Raw genomic sequence first — 18,535 nt, forward strand, 5'->3', positions numbered from 1 at the left:
AATCTTGGCGCGTGAACTCCGCCGGCCAATCACAGCGCAGCTCGCGCAGGCTCTTTAAACGTGACGCCGCGACGGAGCCAATCAGATTGCACGCCGCGTTCACGTGACGCCCAGAAGTGTGGGAAATTCAAGCGGCTTTGTTTAGATTGTCCGAGCTTACGAAACCGCGAGAAAGCGGTTACAAAAGCGGTTACGAAACACTTTAATTTAAGAATAAAACACTTTTATTTGACACGAAACAACCGATAAAGCGACATTTTAACAACACGGTCCTGAAGCGTTAGATGAACGTTAACGTGAGATAAGTGAATGTGACTTATTTCTTGGTTTATTCGCCTGAAAAGACAAAGATTTACATTTAAAGAGAAACTCTTTCTGTTTACTCACACTGGACTGGAATATACACATATATACATATATGTTTATATCTGATGTGTTTATTTAACATATATACATCCAAGGATGTCAACGTGAAAGACATCGGATTGTAGAGAAACTAAGTTTATTAGTTTACTAAGAGTATTAACAACTCTGAGGGAAACAATAGCATCAGACACTGAACTCATCAGTTTCAGCTTCTTAAATGTGAATATTTTCTGCTTTATTTGCGCCATAAAAACATGGAAATCATTCAAACTGAATTATTTTGTGTCGTTGGACAAAAACGGGTTAAAATATGTGACAGATGTAGAATATAAACATCGTTACATGTGACGTCATCACGTCCTTCATATAAAGATGAATTTGTGGAAATTCAACATATATATTTACAACAGTGTGTGTGTGTGTGTGTTTTGATGGTTTCCCGCCGCCGCCTTTTTCCTGTCTTGTTGCGTCACCATGACAAACATCTCGCCGTAAACCTCACGTCACATTTAATCGCTCTTTAAATTTAAATCTGTCGTTTGTGAGAAAACAGACGAGACTTTTAAAGGTTTACTCGCGCTGTGTCAAACACGGTTTTTCTGCAGCGTCACAGTGACGTCACTAACATACTGACAGCTCTGTGTGTGTGTGTGTGTGTGTCGTGTTTACCTGTGGTTTGCTCGCGCTTCGGCCTCAGAAACGTGACGTTTTATCGTCTTTTCTTTCGCCAACGTGAACATTTTTTAAACCGTCAGCTCCTCTCTGCAGATACTTCCGCGTTGGGGGCGTGAAAAGTCAACAACTGTCGTCACGTGACAAACGTCACAATGGGGGCACACAGCACGCAACAGATTGTTTTGTTTAAGGATTATAAACTCAGGATTACTTTATTAGATATTTAATATGTTATATAATCCACGGTAAATAACGTTATATTTATATTTAAAGTTAATAATGTGGTTCGCACAATAATTTGTTTCTGTCCGGACACTTGACGCAGACGGACCGTAACCGTCATGGCGGCGACTGGACACGAAAGAGAAGCAGCTCAGGGTGAAGAAGAGGAGAAAGGACGCGTGTTAAAGGGTGAGACGGGAGTGACAGCGTGAATGAGGGTGAGACGGGAGTGACAGCGTGAATGAGGGTGAGACAGGAGTGCTAGCAGCTGTTGCGTTGACGCCACTTCCGCTCTGAGGTCACACCAGACTCCGTTTAAAAACCCGTCATTTTACACATTTAACAATGTTTTATTCGTGCCCGTGAATCTCAATCTCTGCGTAAACATTATATTTGTTTTCTGCGGAATGTGACGCAACGTTCGGCGCAGAAGTGACGTTTTAAAACGGTCGTTTTTGTCAGAGATTCTGTCATCCTGCTGTGATCTTCCTCTTTATCCGTTTAGCTCTTTGCTCGTTTTTCCAAACTTTACACATTAAATGTATGATGAAGTCACGTGTCTCTGTGAATTTGACGTTCCTGTTTTAAAACCAGACTTAATTCAGTGTTTCTACACCCGTTCTAAACCTCGTGGGTGTGACTTCCGGTGTGCAGGTGCGGTGTTTCTGACCGCGGTGGCGTCTGCAGGGATGATCGCAGGGTTCGGCTCCACGTTAGCGCTGGCTAAGAAGAAAAGCCCAGGCTGGTTCAACAAGGTGAACGTCTCCACTTTATCTTACGTTTGGAAAGCACTCACTCTCCCACACCAAAGTGACACACGGTGACCACACGAGGCAGCAGAGGACCAGCGGCTAAAATCTCTGTGGACTTTGGTGTGGGAGAGTGAGTGGTTTACAAACAGATTTTAGCGTCTTTATCTCACCGTTAGACTTTTCCCACAGGAAACTGTGAAAAGTGTGTTTGTAAAACTCGACAGCGCCGCCCTGCTGGCCTCTGTGTTGTTTCTCTCCGTCTGGTCCTCAGGGCGTCATGGCGACGGCGGCGGTCCCGGAGAGCGGTGCGTCTCTGGCGCTCAGAGCGCTGGGCTGGGGCTCGCTGTTCGCCTGGTGTGGTGTTGGACTCCTGAGCGCCGCCGTGTGGAAAGTCCTGGGAGTTCACAGTGTACGTATCTGTGTACGCAAAAAAAAAACAAAAAAAAACTTACTGCGTCGTCATTTTACGCATTTTTTTTTTTTTTTCACTTTTTGTCAAATATTTTTGAATATTTTCAGAATAAAGTTGTACGATTTATAAAACAGTTAAATTCATTGTTGAAATGATCATTTTAATAATTTTTGAATGTAAACATTTAAAAAAACGATTCTTTCACAATAAGACGTCAGAGCCGCGTTTTTCAAAATAAAAGTGGTGAAACAAAATCACTTGAGGGTTATTTTTACGATTTAAAAACTAAAACTAAAACTTTTTGTCTTCCTCAGTTTTCGGAGTTCCGACAGAAGACACGGTCCGTCCTCCCGTCCGTCTCCAAGTCAAACGCAGACACGTCAGGAGCTGAGTCTGTGGACTGGGACGCCCTCTTCAGGTCAAAGTGACGTCCTGCAGCCGGCCGACTAATCACAGGAAACCTGACGCTGATCAGCTGGTCCTGGTCCTGGTCCTGGTCCCACCTCACGTTTGAATTTTCATTTACAGGAAGATTCTACAGTTTCCCTGCTGTGATGAAAGACTTTTATTGTGAAGGAGTGTTTGTTGTTATAAATCTGATTTATAAAAATTATTACATTTTCTGATTATTTTGACTCAAAGACTTTTATTTTGAAGACACGGATGTTAAACTCTAAATGTGGGCGTGTCCTGAAACTGTGGGCGTGTCCTTTCTACCAAACATTTTACTCTTCAACATGAAAAACAAGACGCATATTTTTCTTTTCTTGACGTTTATTATAATCGTTTCTAAATTTGCTTCGCTGAGCAAACATGATGCGTACAGAGCCCCGCCCCCAGAGCCCCGCCCCCAAACACTCCTGTACATACAGTCGGTCAAATCAAGCGCTCCCTCCGACCAAACGTCCTGAAACTGAGGTGATTTTATTTCTTCTAAAAGAGAAAAGCGTGAGGGCGTCGTCTATTTACAGGAGGCGGAGCCTCACATCTGATTGGTGGAGGACACAGAAGAAGTTCATTAAAAAAAAACAGAAGGTGACCCCGCCCCTTGCCCCGCCCCCCTCCCCAGCTGTGGTTTGACAGAAATACTGATTGATTCACATTAAATAAAAGCTATTGCACAAGAGCGAGTCAGTATTTACCCTGACCCCGCCCCCCACAACCAACTGACCCCGCCCTCACACAGGAACACACCTACAGGAGGCGGGACTCCAGCATTCGCCACCGTCACACTTTGGTTAAAACAGAACGACAAAATAAGAATTTAAAATACAAGTATTAAATATTTTCCGTATTAAAATTATTTAAAAAACCCCAAATAAACATTTGTGGGCGGAGCCTCGGAGCCGTATATAGATTCTATATAGATTCATTTGTACGTAAAAACTTTGTTCCGTTCTTTAAATAAAAATATAATAGCAAGAGTTTGTCTGGTGGGCGGAGCCTGCTGCGGTGTGGGCGGGGTCACGAGCGGCTGAGTTTAAACAGAACCTCGCACATGACGGACGCCACCGGCGAGCTCAGCGCCGCCGACAGCGACACGTCCAGCAGTCGACTCTCGTGCACCACAAACTCCGCCCTGTTCTCCTCCACCGTCGCCATGGCGAGCAGGGCCTTGGCGGCGCGGCACATCATGTTGACGCTGGGCGGCTCCGGTGGCGCGGCGGCGGCGTGCAGCGCGCCGTGTGGACTCTGGTGGTACTGCGCCACGGCGACGCTGTCCTCCAGGAAACCGATCAGAGTTCCCACGCTGCCCTTCAGCCGGGCCACGGCCCGCGCCGCCACCGCGTCGCCCTGCACCAGGTGAGCGAGGACGGCCACCGCCATCTCCCGACACACCTGGCTCCGCCTCTCGCCGATGAGTCGCAGCAGCGTGGCGAAGACCTCCAGCTGTCGGCCGAACGGCGGCGTGGCGAGCAGCAGGTCCACGTTGGCGTCCTGGATGCTCAGCTTGCACAGACACTCAAGCACCAGCCGCTGCGGCGTCAGCGACGACGAGGGACCGCCCGCCGCCGCCGCCGCAAACGGGTCCTGGGCCTCGGCGGCCGGGCAGACCATCCAGTGCAGCAGGCCGTCCAGCAGCGGCAGGATCACGCCCTCCGGGTACAGCGACAGGTCCAGCTGACCCGACACGTTGGCGAGCGTCACCAGCGCGTTCTCCCGCAGCGCCGCCAGACACTCCCACCACCACTCGTCGCGGCTGCACGCCAGGCCGCGCTCCGCCTCCCGCTGGTAGGAGGGCGGCGTGCGTCTGCGGCGCGGGTGGCGGTGGTGCAGCAGCACCAGGCGACCCAGGATCAGCACCAGGCCCGGATGGCGCGACATGGCGGCGTCGTTGCCGGGGACGAAGGAGAGGCCGCGCACCACGTTAGAGACGCACACGCAGCGCTTGGACAGCGAGTCCTGCCACGACTCGGCCGTGGACAGCGGCGCCGCGTCCCAGCACCGCGGCTCGTCCTCCAGCGGACTGAGTGACCTTTGACCTGCGACCTCTGACAAACACAGGAGAACACAGAACGCGTTAGTACACTGATCGCACACACGAGTCAACACAAGGGGGCGCCGCGGCGGTCCTTCCTTACCTTCCTCCCCGTCCTCGTCTCCTCGCTCCGTCTCCTCCCCCCTCTGCGAGGGGTCCGGGGGGGCGGAGTCTCGTGTGCGCGTCTCGAAGTGAGTCTGGATGTGGGCGGTGGAGTCTCCGCCCCCCGCCCTCCAGTGCAGAAGGCCACTGATGAAGCGGTTGGGTCTGCTAAGCTCCGCCCAGCGCTCCTCCACCTCCTGCCACGCCTCCTCCTTCTCCTCCACTTTGATTGGCAGTTTGTCGTACTTGCTGGCCTGCGGAGGGCGGAGCTCCGTGTGCTCCGCCTCCTCCTCCTTCACGGCGGCCGCGGTGGTCGTAGACGTCGTGTGCAGTGGCGACGCCTCCTCCCCCGACCTCCTCACCCACTCCTCTGCTGATTGGTCTTTTGTCTCCTTTAGCCCCGCCTCCTCCTCCTCCTCCTCCTCCTCCTCCTCCTCCTCCTCCTCCTCCTCCTCCTCCTGAGGCACCAACAGCGCCCCCTGGACCTCAGCTCCCACCTCGTACTCCTCCAGGAGACCGAAGACCTGGATCAGGCAGCGACGGAAGAACTCCACCACGAGCTCCAGGAAACCAGGAAGCTAAAGGTTAACGGGAATATGAATGAGTGAGTGTGTGTGTGTGTGAGTGAGTGAGTGAGTGAGTGTGAATGTGTGATTGAGAGTGTGAGTGTGTGAATGAGTGAGTGTGTGTGTGTGAGGGTGTGTGTGTGTGTGAGTGAATGAGTGTGTGTGAGTGAGAGTGTGTGAGTGAGTGAGAGTGTGTGTGTGAGAGTGAGAGAGTGAGTGAATGAGTGAGTGTGAATGAGTGAGTGAGAGTGAGTGAGTGTGAATGAGTGAGTGAGTGTGAATGAGTGAGTGTCACCTGTGAGAGGCTGAATGACCCTGCACTGTTGTCGTCGTACAGCAGGATGTTGATCGTGTCCAAAGCCCACGTGCTCTCTGCTAAGAGGCCGGACTTCAGTGACATCATCACTCGCCACGCCTCCGGGGTCCCTGATTGGACAAACTTTTTTTAATCAACACTGAAGTGTTCTGATGTGCGTGTGTGTGTGTGTGTGTGTGTGTGTGTGTGTGTGTGTCCGTGACCTCTGACCTGCGTCCTTGGCAGTGAGTCGCCGCCGTGGCTTCACTCTGGGGGGCGTGGCCTCCACAGAGCCAGACGGGAAGCTGACGTCTCTGTTGATGAGGGGCAGGCTGTGGGTGGGCGGGGCTCCGACAGCAGGATGTCCCGGTTTCTTCATAGAGGACAGGTAGGGGGCGCTGTTTGGGGACAGAGAACCTCCCATGGGCCGGGGGAAGGAGGAGGAGGGGCTGTGAGAGCGGGTCAGGTGGTTCGGGACAGTGGGTGTGGCTTGGAAAGAGGAGGGGGGTGGTCTGGAGGGCATGGACGGTGATGATGAGGGGTGTGGAGGGGGGTAGGGGGGCTGGCGCTGGCCCAGGTGACCGGGGGACCACTGGCTCTCCGGGGGGGCCCTGCCCTCCGGCTCGTCCCCTCGGTTCAGACCCCTGTTGTAGGTGTAGCTCAGGTCTGTCCTGGGGGGCCACATGTTTGCCTGAGGCCCCTCCCCATGGCCCCCGGACCCTGGGGGTCCTGAACCCAGCAGGATATGCTGTGGTGGGCGCTCGCGGCCATACGGATATGGGTACTGACCCTGCACCGGCCGTCGCTCAGAACCCAGGTAAGCTCCTCCCCCAACTCCTCCCCCTCCTCCGTAGGACGGGCCGAACATGTCGGGCTGCTGAGCGCCGTACTGCTGCACGCCAAACCCCTCCCCCTCATGGCGCTTAGAGGGAGGGAACATTCCATCCATCGGTCGCTTGTAGCCCTGAAAGATATAAACGGTTTACATTTAAAAACTTTTAGTTCATGTTAATTATCATTGTCTTGTTGCTGTGACCTCTGACCTGCTGCTGCTGCTGAGGAAACAGGGGCTGATGGGAAGTGTAGGCCATGTTGTGAGGGAACTGCTGCGCGTACGTGTCATGTCTGCAGACAGGGGGAGACAGAGAGTCAGTCACACTGTGTTGAGCAGAAGCAGCAGAGACGTCGTTTTCTCACCTCTGCTGTGGGAATCTGTTGGAGGGGAACATGCCGGCCTCGTTCCCACTCTGACCCGCAGGGGGCACCGTGCCTCCCTCTGGTCCCATCACATGGTCCAGTCTGCAGGAACAAACCATCACACATCAGTAGTGCTTTTCTTTCTTTTTGAAACTTTCCGTCCTAATCCGACTGTCTTGTCACTTCCTGTTCACCTGCGCTCGAACCCGGGGCCGTACGAGTACTGGGGTCTGGGTCCGATCCCGCGTGGATACACGTCCTGCATGGACCCGCTGGGCATCTGACCAGGACTGAAGGCCTCGCCCGGTCCAGGACCTGGACAGAAGTGGTGAAGTCAAGTGATACCGACTCTTTGACTCAAGTGATACCGACTCTTCGACTGAAGTGATACCGACCCCTTGACTAAAGTGATACCGACTCTTTGACTAGTGATACCGACCCTTTGACTGAAGTGATAAGTGATACCGACCCTTTGACTCTTGGACTGAAGTGATACCGACCCTTTGACTGAAGTGATAAGTGATACCGACCCTTTGACTGAAGTGATACCGACTCTTTGAATAGTGATACCGACCCTTTGACTGAAGTGATAAGTGATACCGACCCTTTGACTAAAGTGATACCGACTCTTTGAATAGTGATACCGACCCTTTGACTGAAGTGATAAGTGATACCGACCCTTTGACTCTTGGACTGAAGTGATACCGACCCTTTGACTAAAGTGATACAGACCCTTTGACAAAAGTGATACCGACCCTTTGACTGAAGTCATCGTTAACTCATTTATAATCGGTCTGAATGTTGACTTTCGTGTTGGGTCAGTTTTCCCAGGTGAACGGTCGACATCAGTCACCTTTCCTCGCTCCTTCATATGGGTCTTTGTTGGCATCGAACTGCAACCTCATCGAGGACTCTGTTGGACCTCCTCCCTGCAGGTAGGGGGTCCCTCCAGGACCCGGCGCTCTCTTATTGTGGAAAGCCGGATCGCTGCCTTCAGAGAACGGGTCCTGGACGCTCACCATCGTCCTGAGACAAAGCACAAAAGCTCAAAATCAGTGATTTTAGCTCACGGGGACGCAGGAGCTGTTTGTGTGGTTTTCCACAGATATACTGTATGACTTTTGACCTGATGATTCTGGACTCAGGTTCCTTGCCTACCTGTTTCCGGGCTGGGGGCCCATCTGGATGTGCGGTGTGGAGACGGGGGTCGGGGGCTTCAGGTCCGTGGGGGCCTCGGTCAGGGAGCTGCTGCTGGACTGAGGGGTGTTGGGCCCCTGCAGGGAGCTGGAGTTGGCTGCAGAGATAGAGACAGAAAACCTGCTGACAACAGGGGTCACGTGTCGTCATGTCAACTTACATCAACATAGTTTTCACTTGAATGAGATCCAAACTACTTTAATACTTTGGGATCCACCTCAAAACCTGTCATTAATCACATCCACACAGATTTGTCCCCTATAAAATGGACATGTGATGTCACCAGTGAGCAGATTCTTACCTAAATGGAATGGGAACATACTCGATCACAAAAAAATCTGACTGATCTGTGAAGACGTCTCAGAGGAGGAGGAGGACATGTCCTACCTGGGGACGGGGGCTGGATCTTGGCCTGCAGTGACGTTGGTTTCTTGGCGTCCCCGCCGGGGCCCTCAAGTGGAGGCTCCTCCCCACGCTCCACCTTACACTCGTAGGCAAACAGGTACTGGATGTACTGCTTCTTCAGCGAGCTGGCCGAGCTGCTGGACGTGCCCACGCTCAGCAGGGACGACAGCTCCCTCCACTTCTTGTTCTTGTTCACCTGAGGGGGGGGGGGGCGGAGACAGCAGTGAGTCAGCTGACTTAGAACCATACAGGTGAGCGCTCAGTGTCACACTGTGTGCAGCCACACGGTGGCGGCAAAGTCTGCCACAAAACCGCTAAAGCTTCAAGATACAAAGTTTCTGTGATTGATTATAGTCACCGACTCTTTGACTAAAGCGAAACCGACTGACTTGTGTCACTGACTCTTTGACTAAAGAAAAACACATTGTGGTGAATAAGGTGACTTATCGTGAAACGGTGTTACCACAAAGTGACAATGTGGTCTCACCATGGCCAGTCCTCCGATGTCTCGGACAGCCAGGTAGAGTTTACAGAGGTCCAGAGGCTTCTTCCCCACGGCGGGCAGGTTTGGGACGGGCGTCCCTCGATCCTCCATGAAGGTCAGGTAACGGTCGACCCACGACCTCCTCTCAGGCTCAGAGCCCATCTCGTACAGCCGTGTGATCTTCTCACTGGTCATGGTGGCCACGCTGGGCTTCTGGACACAGAGAAAGACACGGACACAGAGTCAGGACCAGGACCAGGAGTGAGAATATGAATATATATATATATATATATATAATATATAATATTACTGTTTTACTTAAAATCTCTGAAACTCGTCACAGTTGTCCTGCACATGTGAGCACAGTGACACCCTTTAAAGGATCAGGAAACATGCAACACACACACACACACACCTTGGGTTTGGGTGGTTCTGTGGAAGAGGCCACGCCCTCTTTGCTGAGCTCCGCCCTTTGCGTGGCGTCTGGATGAGCAGCCATCACTTCTGCCGACATCATCACGGAGGAGCCTGAGCGAGAAACGTGAGTCACTGATGAACGACAACGACAAAGTTAGCTAAACGCGACGTCGGAAAGAATCAACGACATATCGACAATTTTGCGGGAAATCATACGACGATTTTCTGTACTTTGTAGTTCATGAAATGGTTTATAAACTTTGACTGACAGGTGGGAAACACGTTTATGATTCGGTTGGGTGTATTGGTCTGGAGCTGAACTTTGCTCTTTTAGAACAATCAAACTTCCTGTGAGTACCGCGCCGCAGTAACCCGCTGAAACACTGGAGGTCGATGTCGTACAGATTGTTTGTTTTTACACGATAAATCTGTCATACGGATACAAGACTTACGACATCGCTATCTGTGAACATGTGCGAGTAAAATACAGCACAGATAATTATTTTTTTAGATACGTTTACGTCTACGGTTTTAACACGACTTCTCTGGAACGCGATAAAGTTCCTGCTACCTGAGGGCGGGGCGTTGTAGGGCGTGGCGTAGTAGGGGGCCCCCTGCTGGTTGAGGACGGGCCCCTGCGGCGTCATCCTCCCAGAGTTACTGCCCGGCTGCTGCTGGCTGTAGGGACCTGAGGGGACCCCAGTGGGCCCGGGGCCCATCCCTGCCATGGCGGGGAAGCTGCTGCCCTGCCTGTAAGAGCACAGAGGGAGGCGTTAACAACGCTTCATCATTATCATCCTCGTCATCAGGTGATCACACAGGTCACATGCAGGAAGAGGAAGAGTCAGAGGCCACGCCCACGCAGTTCCCCAGAATGTCAAATATCTCCGTCCACACGAGTCCCCCGAAACGACACCTACCCATGATGCTCTGCCTGCACAGCATTGGTGCCCTGCTGGGAGTGATGGGAGGGGTGAGGGAGGGGGGAGTGGTGGTGGTGGTGGGGGGAGTGGTGAGGAGAGGGGGAGACTCCGCCCCCTGGCCAGGACTTGTTGTTGTGGTATCCGGGCGAGCGGGTGAAGGGAGGCCTGGAGGAACGGAGGTGACAAACACTTTCATTTGGTTCAAAGAGTCCTGACACTAAACTGTGACATCATCAGACTGCCGGCCTCTGATTGGTCAGTAGTTTGTGTTTGTGTCGTGGAGAAAATAAACACGTCAGCACAGTAATGTGATGACTCCGCCCACACAGAGGAGGAGGAGCTATGAAGCCATGGAAAACCAAAGTTCCGTCAGGACTCACCTGTTCTGAGCTCCGGCTGAAAACGGCGGTGAAGAGTTGGCACTGGGCCCGGCGCTCGGGCCCACATCGAGTGGTTTGCGGCCAGTGTTGGGGCCCCCCAGGGGCCTCATGCCCTGACCGGCGGGCTGTGGCATACCTGGGGAGGTGGGGGCCATGGCGCTCCCTGCAGCGGGGTAGGACCGCCCTCCGGCTCCAGGCCCGAGACCGCGACCTGCCGGAGTGGATGGACCTTGACCGTGCATGGGACTGCTGGCGTTGGCCAGGCCTGGGCTGGGGCCGCTGTAGTTGGCACTGGGGGCCCCGCTGTAGGTGGGGGGGCAGGGATAGTTACCTGAGGACAGAGACATGACATCAGAAGGTTCAAGGTTTAAAACCACCGTCTGTCCACGTCACAGCACATTATACCTGGGGGGCCATACTGGCCGTATGAGCTGCCCTGCTGGTAGGATCCGTGATGCACAGCGCCCCCCGGTGGAGGGTGAGGAGACATGGGCGGTGCTGACTGCTGGGGGCCAAACTGAGGCCCTGCAGTGCTGCGCTGCGTGGAAGAAGACAAACCTGGAGAGAAGTCAAACAATTTTAGCTTAGCATTAGCCCCTGGAGGGTGGTCACATGACCCACCCACTGACCATGTGACATACAAACACACGTTACCTCTGTCCTGAGTCATGGTCAACTGAGATGGATGTGGGGCAACATCTGATCCAGGACCGGGGACCTGAGGGGTCAGCTGACCTCCTGATAGACGACACAAATAAATCTGGGTGAGAACAGCTCGGGCTAATGCTAAGCTAAATACTTTGCTCGGCCTAATGCTAAACTAAATACTCTGCTCGGGCTAATGCTAAACTAAATACTCTGCTCGGGCTAATGCTAAGCTAAATACTCTCCTTGGGCTAATGCTACACTAAATACTCTGCTCGGGCTAATGCTAAACTAAATACTCTGCTCGGGCTAATGCTAAACTAAATACTCTGCTCGGGCTAATGCTAAGCTAAATACTCTCCTTGGGCTAATGCTACACTAAATACTCTGCTCGGGCTAATGCTAAACTAAATACTCTGCTCGGGCTAATGCTAAACTAAATACTCTGCTCGGGCTAATGCTAAACTAAATACTCTGCTCGGGCTAATGCTAAACTAAATACTCTGCTCGGGCTAATGCTAAACTAAATACTCTGCTCGGGCTAATGCTAAACTAAATACTCTGCTCTGCCTAATGCTAAGCTAAATACTCTCCTTGGGCTAATGCTACACTAACAAAATATGTGTTTGAACGTAAATGCGATGACGTCATCACTAACCGGGTCCACTGGTGGCCGGGGACAAAGGTCCAGATCGTGATTGGCTGCTGGAGCCGGCGGGGGACAGCGAGGGGGACGGGGAGGGCCCGGAGTGAGCCGGCGGGGGGTGTCGGGGCGACACGTGGGGCGAGAAGGGAGAGCGAGCTGGAGTTCCCTGATCGCCCTGAATACTCCCAGATCCCGACGCCCCTGAACTCACCGCTGCCTCAGTGCCTGTGGGCAAGTCGTCGATGGACCCGGACAGATCCTGAAAGACAGGAGGCAACGTTACAGAGAGAGACAGAGACCGCCCACTGACCCACTGTGCTGTGAGCGCCCCCTGCTGCTGAGAACCACTGGTCCACTTTAAGTTTGTAAACCACTCACTCTCCCACACCAAAGTAAACCAGTGATTTTAACATCACAGCACACAGGAGTTCACAGGAGTTGTTGATCCACTGCTGCCTCCATCACTCAGTTCTTAAGTCTTATTTTGTCATAGTCGGCTTTTAAAAACCTTCATTTGGATTCACCTCAGTGACACAAAGTGACCACACGAGGCAGCAGAGGACCAGCAGCTCCTGTGTCCCTGTGAGCTAAAATCACTGGTTTTCTCTATGAGGTTTGGTGTGAGGAGAAACTCAAGTGAAAAACTGTTTTTAAGTCTTTATTCAGACACACAGGCCTCATCTTCATCATCATCATCATCATCATCATCACAGACACATGGAGGGATCAGTTCCTCCTTCAGTGACTGTGATGTTTACGACGAGACGAGGTCTCACTCTGACAGAGAAACAACATCTCAACCTTTGAGACAAATGAACAAGGTGAGAGGAGAGGAGAGAAGGAGAGGAGGAGAGAAGGAGAGGAGGAGAGAAGGAGAGGAGGAGAGGACACCAGAGAGAGAGATGATGAAAAGAAAGAGTGAAAGAGGAAATAAAAGATGAGGAAGAAGGAGAGAAAAAAAAGAGAAGAAACACTGCACTGAAATCTCCCATCAGCCCCTGGGCTCCAGACGAGCCAATCACTGCGCAGCAGCACATCCCTCCCTCCTCCCCCTGCCAACAACTCAGCCAATCAGCTGCACACACACACACACACACACACACACACACACTATACAGAGGGAGAGAGAGAGAGTTCCCTGCAGCCTCGCTCGCCCTTCTATAAACTTCCTCTTTTCTCTCCTTCCCCTCCTCTCTCCTCCCTCCTCCACATCCTTGCCTCCTGCAGACTTATCACCTCCTCATCCTCCTTTCCTTGTCCTCTTTTTCTCGTCTCATTCAGAGCCACACACACACACACACACACACACACACACACACGAACTGACATGATGAGTCAGCAGAAATGACACTGACAGAAGAACTTGTGGAGATGATCAGTAATTACAGCCTGTTTCTGCTGACTCTTTGATTTTTCCCTCTTCCTGTGACTCCTCCCCCAACTGTTGCCACAGCAACTGCATCACCACCTCCCCCCAAAAAAGTTAAAAAAGAAGAAGGCGCAGAGGAGGAGGAGGAGGAGGAGGAGAATCAGCAAACACCAGAGAGAATGAGGGGATGATGATGGTAGAGAGAGGAGTTTCACTGATCTTCAGCTCCATCTCTCATTGAAAACATTCCAAACATGGAAAACAGTTTTCCAAGAAGTTGACGACACACACACACACACACACACACACACACACACACACACAGTGGACTGGACCCTGGTCCTGGACTCACCGGGAGGCTGGACGGCCTCTCCTGTTGACTCAGACTCATCTCCTCGTGGTTCGGTTTCCCAGGAGTCATAGCAGCAGACTGAGCGCGGCCGGCATACGCCTCCTGTGGTGAAAGAAGAGAACGCAGCAGATGAAACAAAGTGACTGAAAACACACACACACACACACACACTCGGCCTCTGACCACGCCTACCTGCTGAGGCAGGGGGCGGGGCTGCATGTACGGCGGCTGGCTGGGGGCGGCGGTCTGCTGCTGAGGTGGGCTGAAGTACGGAGGCTGACCGGGCTGACAGTAACTCTGCTGCTGCTGAGAGTACTGAGAACTCATCTGAGGAGACATGAGAACAGTGAGACCAAACCACCTGAGAACAGCTGAGAAACCACTCACTCTACTGCACCAAAGTCACTCACTCTCCCGCACCAAAGTCACTCACTCTCCCGCACCAAAGTCACTCACTCTCCCGCACCAAAGTCACTCACTCTCTCGCACCAAAGTCACTCACTCTCCCGCACCAAAGTCACTCACTCTCCCACACCAAAGTCACTCACTCTCTCGCACCAAAGTCACTCACTCTCTCGCACCAAAGTCACTCACTCTCCCGCACCAAAGTCACTCACTCTCTCGCACCAAAGTCGCTCACTCTCTCACACCAAAGTCACTCACTCTCCCACACCAAAGTCACTCACTCTCCCACACCAAAGTCACTCACTCTCTCGCACCAAAGTCACTCACTCTCCCGCACCAAAGTCACTCACTCTCCCGCACCAAAGTCACTCACTCTCTCGCACCAAAGTCACTCACTCTCCCACACCAAAGTCACTCACTCTCCCACACCAAAGTCACTCACTCTCTCGCACCAAAGTCACTCACTCTCTCGCACCAAAGTCACTCACTCTCCCACACCAAAGTCACTCACTCTCTCGCACCAAAGTCGCTCACTCTCTCACACCAAAGTCACTCACTCTCCCACACCAAAGTCACTCACTCTCTCACACCAAAGTCACTCACTCTCTCGCACCAAAGTCACTCACTCTCTCGCACCAAAGTCACTCACTCTCCCGCACCAAAGTCACTCACTCTCTCGCACCAAAGTCACTCACTCTCTCGCACCAAAGTCACTCACTCTCCCGCACCAAAGTCACTCACTCTCCTGCACCAAAGTCGCTCACTCTCTCACACCAAAGTCACTCACTCTCCCGCACCAAAGTCGCTCACTCTCTCACACCAAAGTCACTCACTCTCCCACACCAAAGTCACTCACTCTCCCACACCAAAGTCCATAGAGTAAACCAGTGATTTTAACATCACAGCACACAGGAGTTCACAGGAGTTGTTGATCCACTGCTGCCTCCATCACGAACTTACAATGACTGATTTTAGTGAATTCGGCTTTAAAATATTGACTTTAGACGTTACTCAGTGACAAAAAGTGACCACACGAGGCAGCAGAGGACCAGCAGCTCCTGGTTTTCTCTATGATGTTTGGTGTGGGAGAGTGAGTGGTTTACAAACCAGTTCAAATCTGTCTAACAGTGAGATATTATGGTCTGTATTTATACAACACTTTTCTGGTCTTGATGACATTCAAGGCTGCTTTTCTTTTGCCCAAGGACACGTCGGCACGTAGACTAGCGGAGCTGGGAATTGCACCTATGACTCGCTCTACCACTGACCATATCCTTCAGACTCACTGTGCCGTTCATCCCTCTCTCGCTGATGGAATGCGTGTAAAATCATAAATGTGATGGTCACCATGTGACTTCTCTTGTGACTCTGACAGAAAAACAAGCTGCTGCTCACAGACGATCACAGAGCAGCAGCAGCAGGTCAGAGGTCAGAGGTCACACCAGGACCAGGACCTCCACAAAGACACACACTGAGGCTACATCAGCCACTCTGGAACATGCTCATGTCAACGCTATTGGGTTCTCATTACCATAGCTCCTCCTCTGTGTGGGCGGAGTCACCACATCACAGCTGTGTCGAACTGTGGTGACGCGACACAAACAGAAACTAGTGACTTGTAAAGCACTTGTTTTGGGTGAAAGTGAATCATTAAAATGACCAGTGAACTGGAATACAAGTGAACGTCTGACACTGAACTGAAATACAAGTGAACGTCTGACGTTTGCTTTGCTAAATGTCGCAGATGAGCGCGTGTTTTCAGGATTTTCAAGTCTTTTTAACTTTAACCTCCAGCTCGTGACTCTTCAGTGACGATCACGCTCTGACCAATCAGTGAGCAGCAGTCTGATGACATCACAGTTTAGAATGGGCTCAGCTGAGAAAACTACAGAAAACAGCAGGTTCTGTCAGGGTTGAGCCGAGCCGTGCTGGGACGATAAGTGCCAAGAACGTATATATGTGAAAGGGTGGACAGAGCATCGCCTACCTGTTGCTGAGGGTACTGCATTGCTCCCATCCCGATTTGCCCCCTGCTGGGCATTCCCATGGGGTATCTGTGGGGAGAGGGAGCGCCATAGGGCTGGCCAGGATACGGCGCCCCCTGTTGTTGCTGTTGCGTGTATGGGTTGTTGCTCATAGTGTAGAGCTGAGAGCGCTTCATCGACATGGGGTCCATGGGCGGAACCTGAACACAAACATGTCAAAACAGACCATAATATACATTACTCTCTCCTTCTCTCAGAGACAAAATGGCTGCCAGCAGGGACATCCTAGCAACTTAAGACTCAGTTTAAGTCTACGATATCTTTAAGAACACGTTCACGTCTTTATCTTCACTGTTAGACTGACTTTAACAACAGGAAACTGAAGTTAGTAAACCACTCACTCTGCCACACCAAAGCCCATAGAGAAAATCAGTGATATTCGCTCACAGGGACACAGGAGCTGCTGGTCCTCTGCTGCCTCGTGTGGTCACTTTGTGTCACTGAGGTTAATCTGAGTGAAGGTTTTTTGAAGCCGAATTTTACAGAATAAGACGTGAACATAGTGATGGAGGCAGCAGTGGATCAACAACTCCTGTGAACTCCTGTGTGCTGTGATGTTAAAATCACTGGTTTACTCTATGGACTTTGGTGTGGGAGAGTGAGTGGTTTACAAACTTCAGTTTCCTGTTACGAAGTTCACATGTCTTATTTTGTACAATTCGGCTTTTGAAAACTTTTATTCGGATTAAAATCTGTGACACAAAGTGACCACACGAGGCAGCAGTAGACCAGCAGCTCCTGTGTCTCTGTGGTGTTAAAATCACTGTTTTTCTCTATGGGCTTTGGTGTGGGAGAGTGAGTGGTTTAAACTGAAGTTTGTGGTTTAAGTCCTTTATTACGTGACTAAAATGTGTTTTATTCCTTGTGTTTAACTGTCATCTCAGTCAACAACAAATGTATCTGTAACTTTAGTCCTATGGAGCTTATAAAGTGTATTACAATTCATTTCTCTGTTTACATTAAAGACAAAGACAGTTTATTAATAAACCGCTGGTTAACTGATGCTCTGTTTAATGAGAGGAGGCTGATGGAGGAAGCGGTGACCCGGTGCTGCTGCGTGTCTGCGGGCTGGAGGAGCTCGGTGCTCGGCTTTCAGCTCCAGTGTTGTGCCGCTGGTCACGGGCACATGGCTAATCTGCATGTGTGAAGGTCAGGACACGGCGGAGACAGCGGGCTATCGTGGGCTGCGGGCCAACGGAGCCCACACAGGAGCCCTGTGCGGCGGCTAACACCGCTCATGTGACTCCTCCTCTCCGCTGACACCTCACCGAAGTGAAAGCGGGAGGATTAGCATGTCAAAGGCGGTTAGCGGACGCTCGATGCTGTCAGAAAGCTCATGACAGCGGCTACCCCGCCATACTTTAATGTTCACACCCCACATTTAACGACAATATGGCCGCGGCTCGTCCCCCGCCGCTGTGCACTCATACCTCCGTTACACACACTCACACTCAGCCTCTACAGGCCTGTGCTACTGCGTTAGCAACGGCTAGCATGCTAACGCTAGCCTAACCATAGCATGCTAATGACGGAGTCACCTTGGACACGGAACCAAAACCGTGACTTTACCAACTGCCGTTCACATAAACGGCGCTTGTTTGTTGATGTTCGGCGATGAACACAATTAAAGACGATGTTTTATTTGTTTCAAAGTGAAAAATCACCAACATACAGTCTTAAGTAGTTTAAATGGCGCGTATTTACAGTGGAAATGTACAAAAAAAATACACCTAGCTCAGCAGCTAACTGGCATTAGCTAATTGAGGTACTAGAATTGCTAATATGCTAGTTAGCAGCTAACGTGCTAGTTAGCCGCTATGCTTGCTGCTGGTGGTGATTTGTGTTGGGTGATGTAACATGGGTTAGCATAGCAGCTAGTGAACAGGTTAGCCGGAGGAAGATGACCGACTTTCGGTTGGTTTGTTGTTAATAATTACGGTGTTGCTCACCTGGGACCTGCCGCCGCCCTGCCCGGTGTTACCCGGGCTCAACGCCGGGTGGGTTATTTGTTGTCCCCCCCAGCCGTGAGCAGCCGAGCCGTACTGGGAGCCTGTGTCTTTAGCCGGCCCCATGCTCGGCTGCTGCTGCTGCTGCTGTGCGGAGGAGGGATGATTAAAGTCTGAATATCCGCCTCCATAACCGCGCATCATCGGACTCGGAGACGTTAATAACTGGTTCAGAGTCGGTGTAGCTCCGGACGG

At 51.6% G+C, this 18,535-nt stretch overlaps 2 protein-coding genes across 2 annotated transcripts in view; one reads left to right on the forward strand and one right to left on the reverse strand.

Annotated features, from left to right (window-relative positions):
* Positions 1-1,380: 1,380 nt before the first annotated feature.
* On the forward strand, positions 1,381-3,026 carry tmem242 (transmembrane protein 242). Its single transcript, XM_083898893.1, has 4 exons — positions 1,381-1,452; positions 1,918-2,018; positions 2,287-2,424; positions 2,742-3,026. The coding sequence occupies exons 1-4, from the start codon at positions 1,383-1,385 to the stop codon at positions 2,853-2,855; spliced, it is 423 nt and encodes a 140-aa protein (XP_083755019.1). The 5' UTR covers positions 1,381-1,382; the 3' UTR covers positions 2,856-3,026.
* A 632-nt stretch (positions 3,027-3,658) lies between these two features.
* Positions 3,659-18,535, reverse strand: part of arid1b (AT-rich interactive domain 1B) — a 15,191-nt gene continuing 314 nt past the window's right edge. Inside the window, exons 1-23 of the mRNA XM_083898690.1 lie at positions 18,284-18,535; positions 16,277-16,474; positions 14,077-14,211; positions 13,885-13,986; positions 12,176-12,422; positions 11,527-11,610; positions 11,278-11,430; positions 10,873-11,203; positions 10,490-10,657; positions 10,141-10,319; positions 9,568-9,680; positions 9,156-9,365; positions 8,651-8,864; positions 8,225-8,360; positions 7,920-8,092; positions 7,261-7,381; positions 7,067-7,168; positions 6,913-6,994; positions 6,101-6,833; positions 5,870-6,000; positions 5,480-5,586; positions 5,010-5,362; positions 3,659-4,919 (exon numbers count right to left, since the gene is read on the reverse strand). The exon at positions 18,284-18,535 is cut by the window's right edge and continues 314 nt beyond it. Coding sequence (XP_083754816.1) covers positions 3,892-4,919; positions 5,010-5,362; positions 5,480-5,586; positions 5,870-6,000; positions 6,101-6,833; positions 6,913-6,994; positions 7,067-7,168; positions 7,261-7,381; positions 7,920-8,092; positions 8,225-8,360; positions 8,651-8,864; positions 9,156-9,365; positions 9,568-9,680; positions 10,141-10,319; positions 10,490-10,657; positions 10,873-11,203; positions 11,278-11,430; positions 11,527-11,610; positions 12,176-12,422; positions 13,885-13,986; positions 14,077-14,211; positions 16,277-16,474; positions 18,284-18,535 — 5,352 coding nt within the window. The 3' untranslated portion in view covers positions 3,659-3,891. The remainder of the gene's footprint in view (positions 4,920-5,009; positions 5,363-5,479; positions 5,587-5,869; positions 6,001-6,100; positions 6,834-6,912; positions 6,995-7,066; positions 7,169-7,260; positions 7,382-7,919; positions 8,093-8,224; positions 8,361-8,650; positions 8,865-9,155; positions 9,366-9,567; positions 9,681-10,140; positions 10,320-10,489; positions 10,658-10,872; positions 11,204-11,277; positions 11,431-11,526; positions 11,611-12,175; positions 12,423-13,884; positions 13,987-14,076; positions 14,212-16,276; positions 16,475-18,283) is intronic.

The sequence above is a fragment of the Microchirus variegatus genome, assembly GCF_963457635.1.
Source record: "Microchirus variegatus genome assembly, chromosome: 12".
NCBI lineage: Eukaryota > Metazoa > Chordata > Actinopteri > Pleuronectiformes > Soleidae > Microchirus > Microchirus variegatus.

What these genes read in the sequence shown, in the direction of transcription:
- tmem242 (XM_083898893.1), top strand. Translation starts at nt 1,383, where the DNA reads ATGGCGGCGACTGGACACGAAAGAGAAGCAGCTCAGGGTGAAGAAGAG. An exon ending in GAAAGGACGCGTGTTAAAGG is followed by an intron (nt 1,453 to 1,917) that starts GTGAGACGGGAG and finishes TCCGGTGTGCAG; the next exon opens with GTGCGGTGTTTCTGACCGCG. An exon ending in AAGTCCTGGGAGTTCACAGT is followed by an intron (nt 2,425 to 2,741) that starts GTACGTATCTGT and finishes TGTCTTCCTCAG; the next exon opens with TTTTCGGAGTTCCGACAGAA.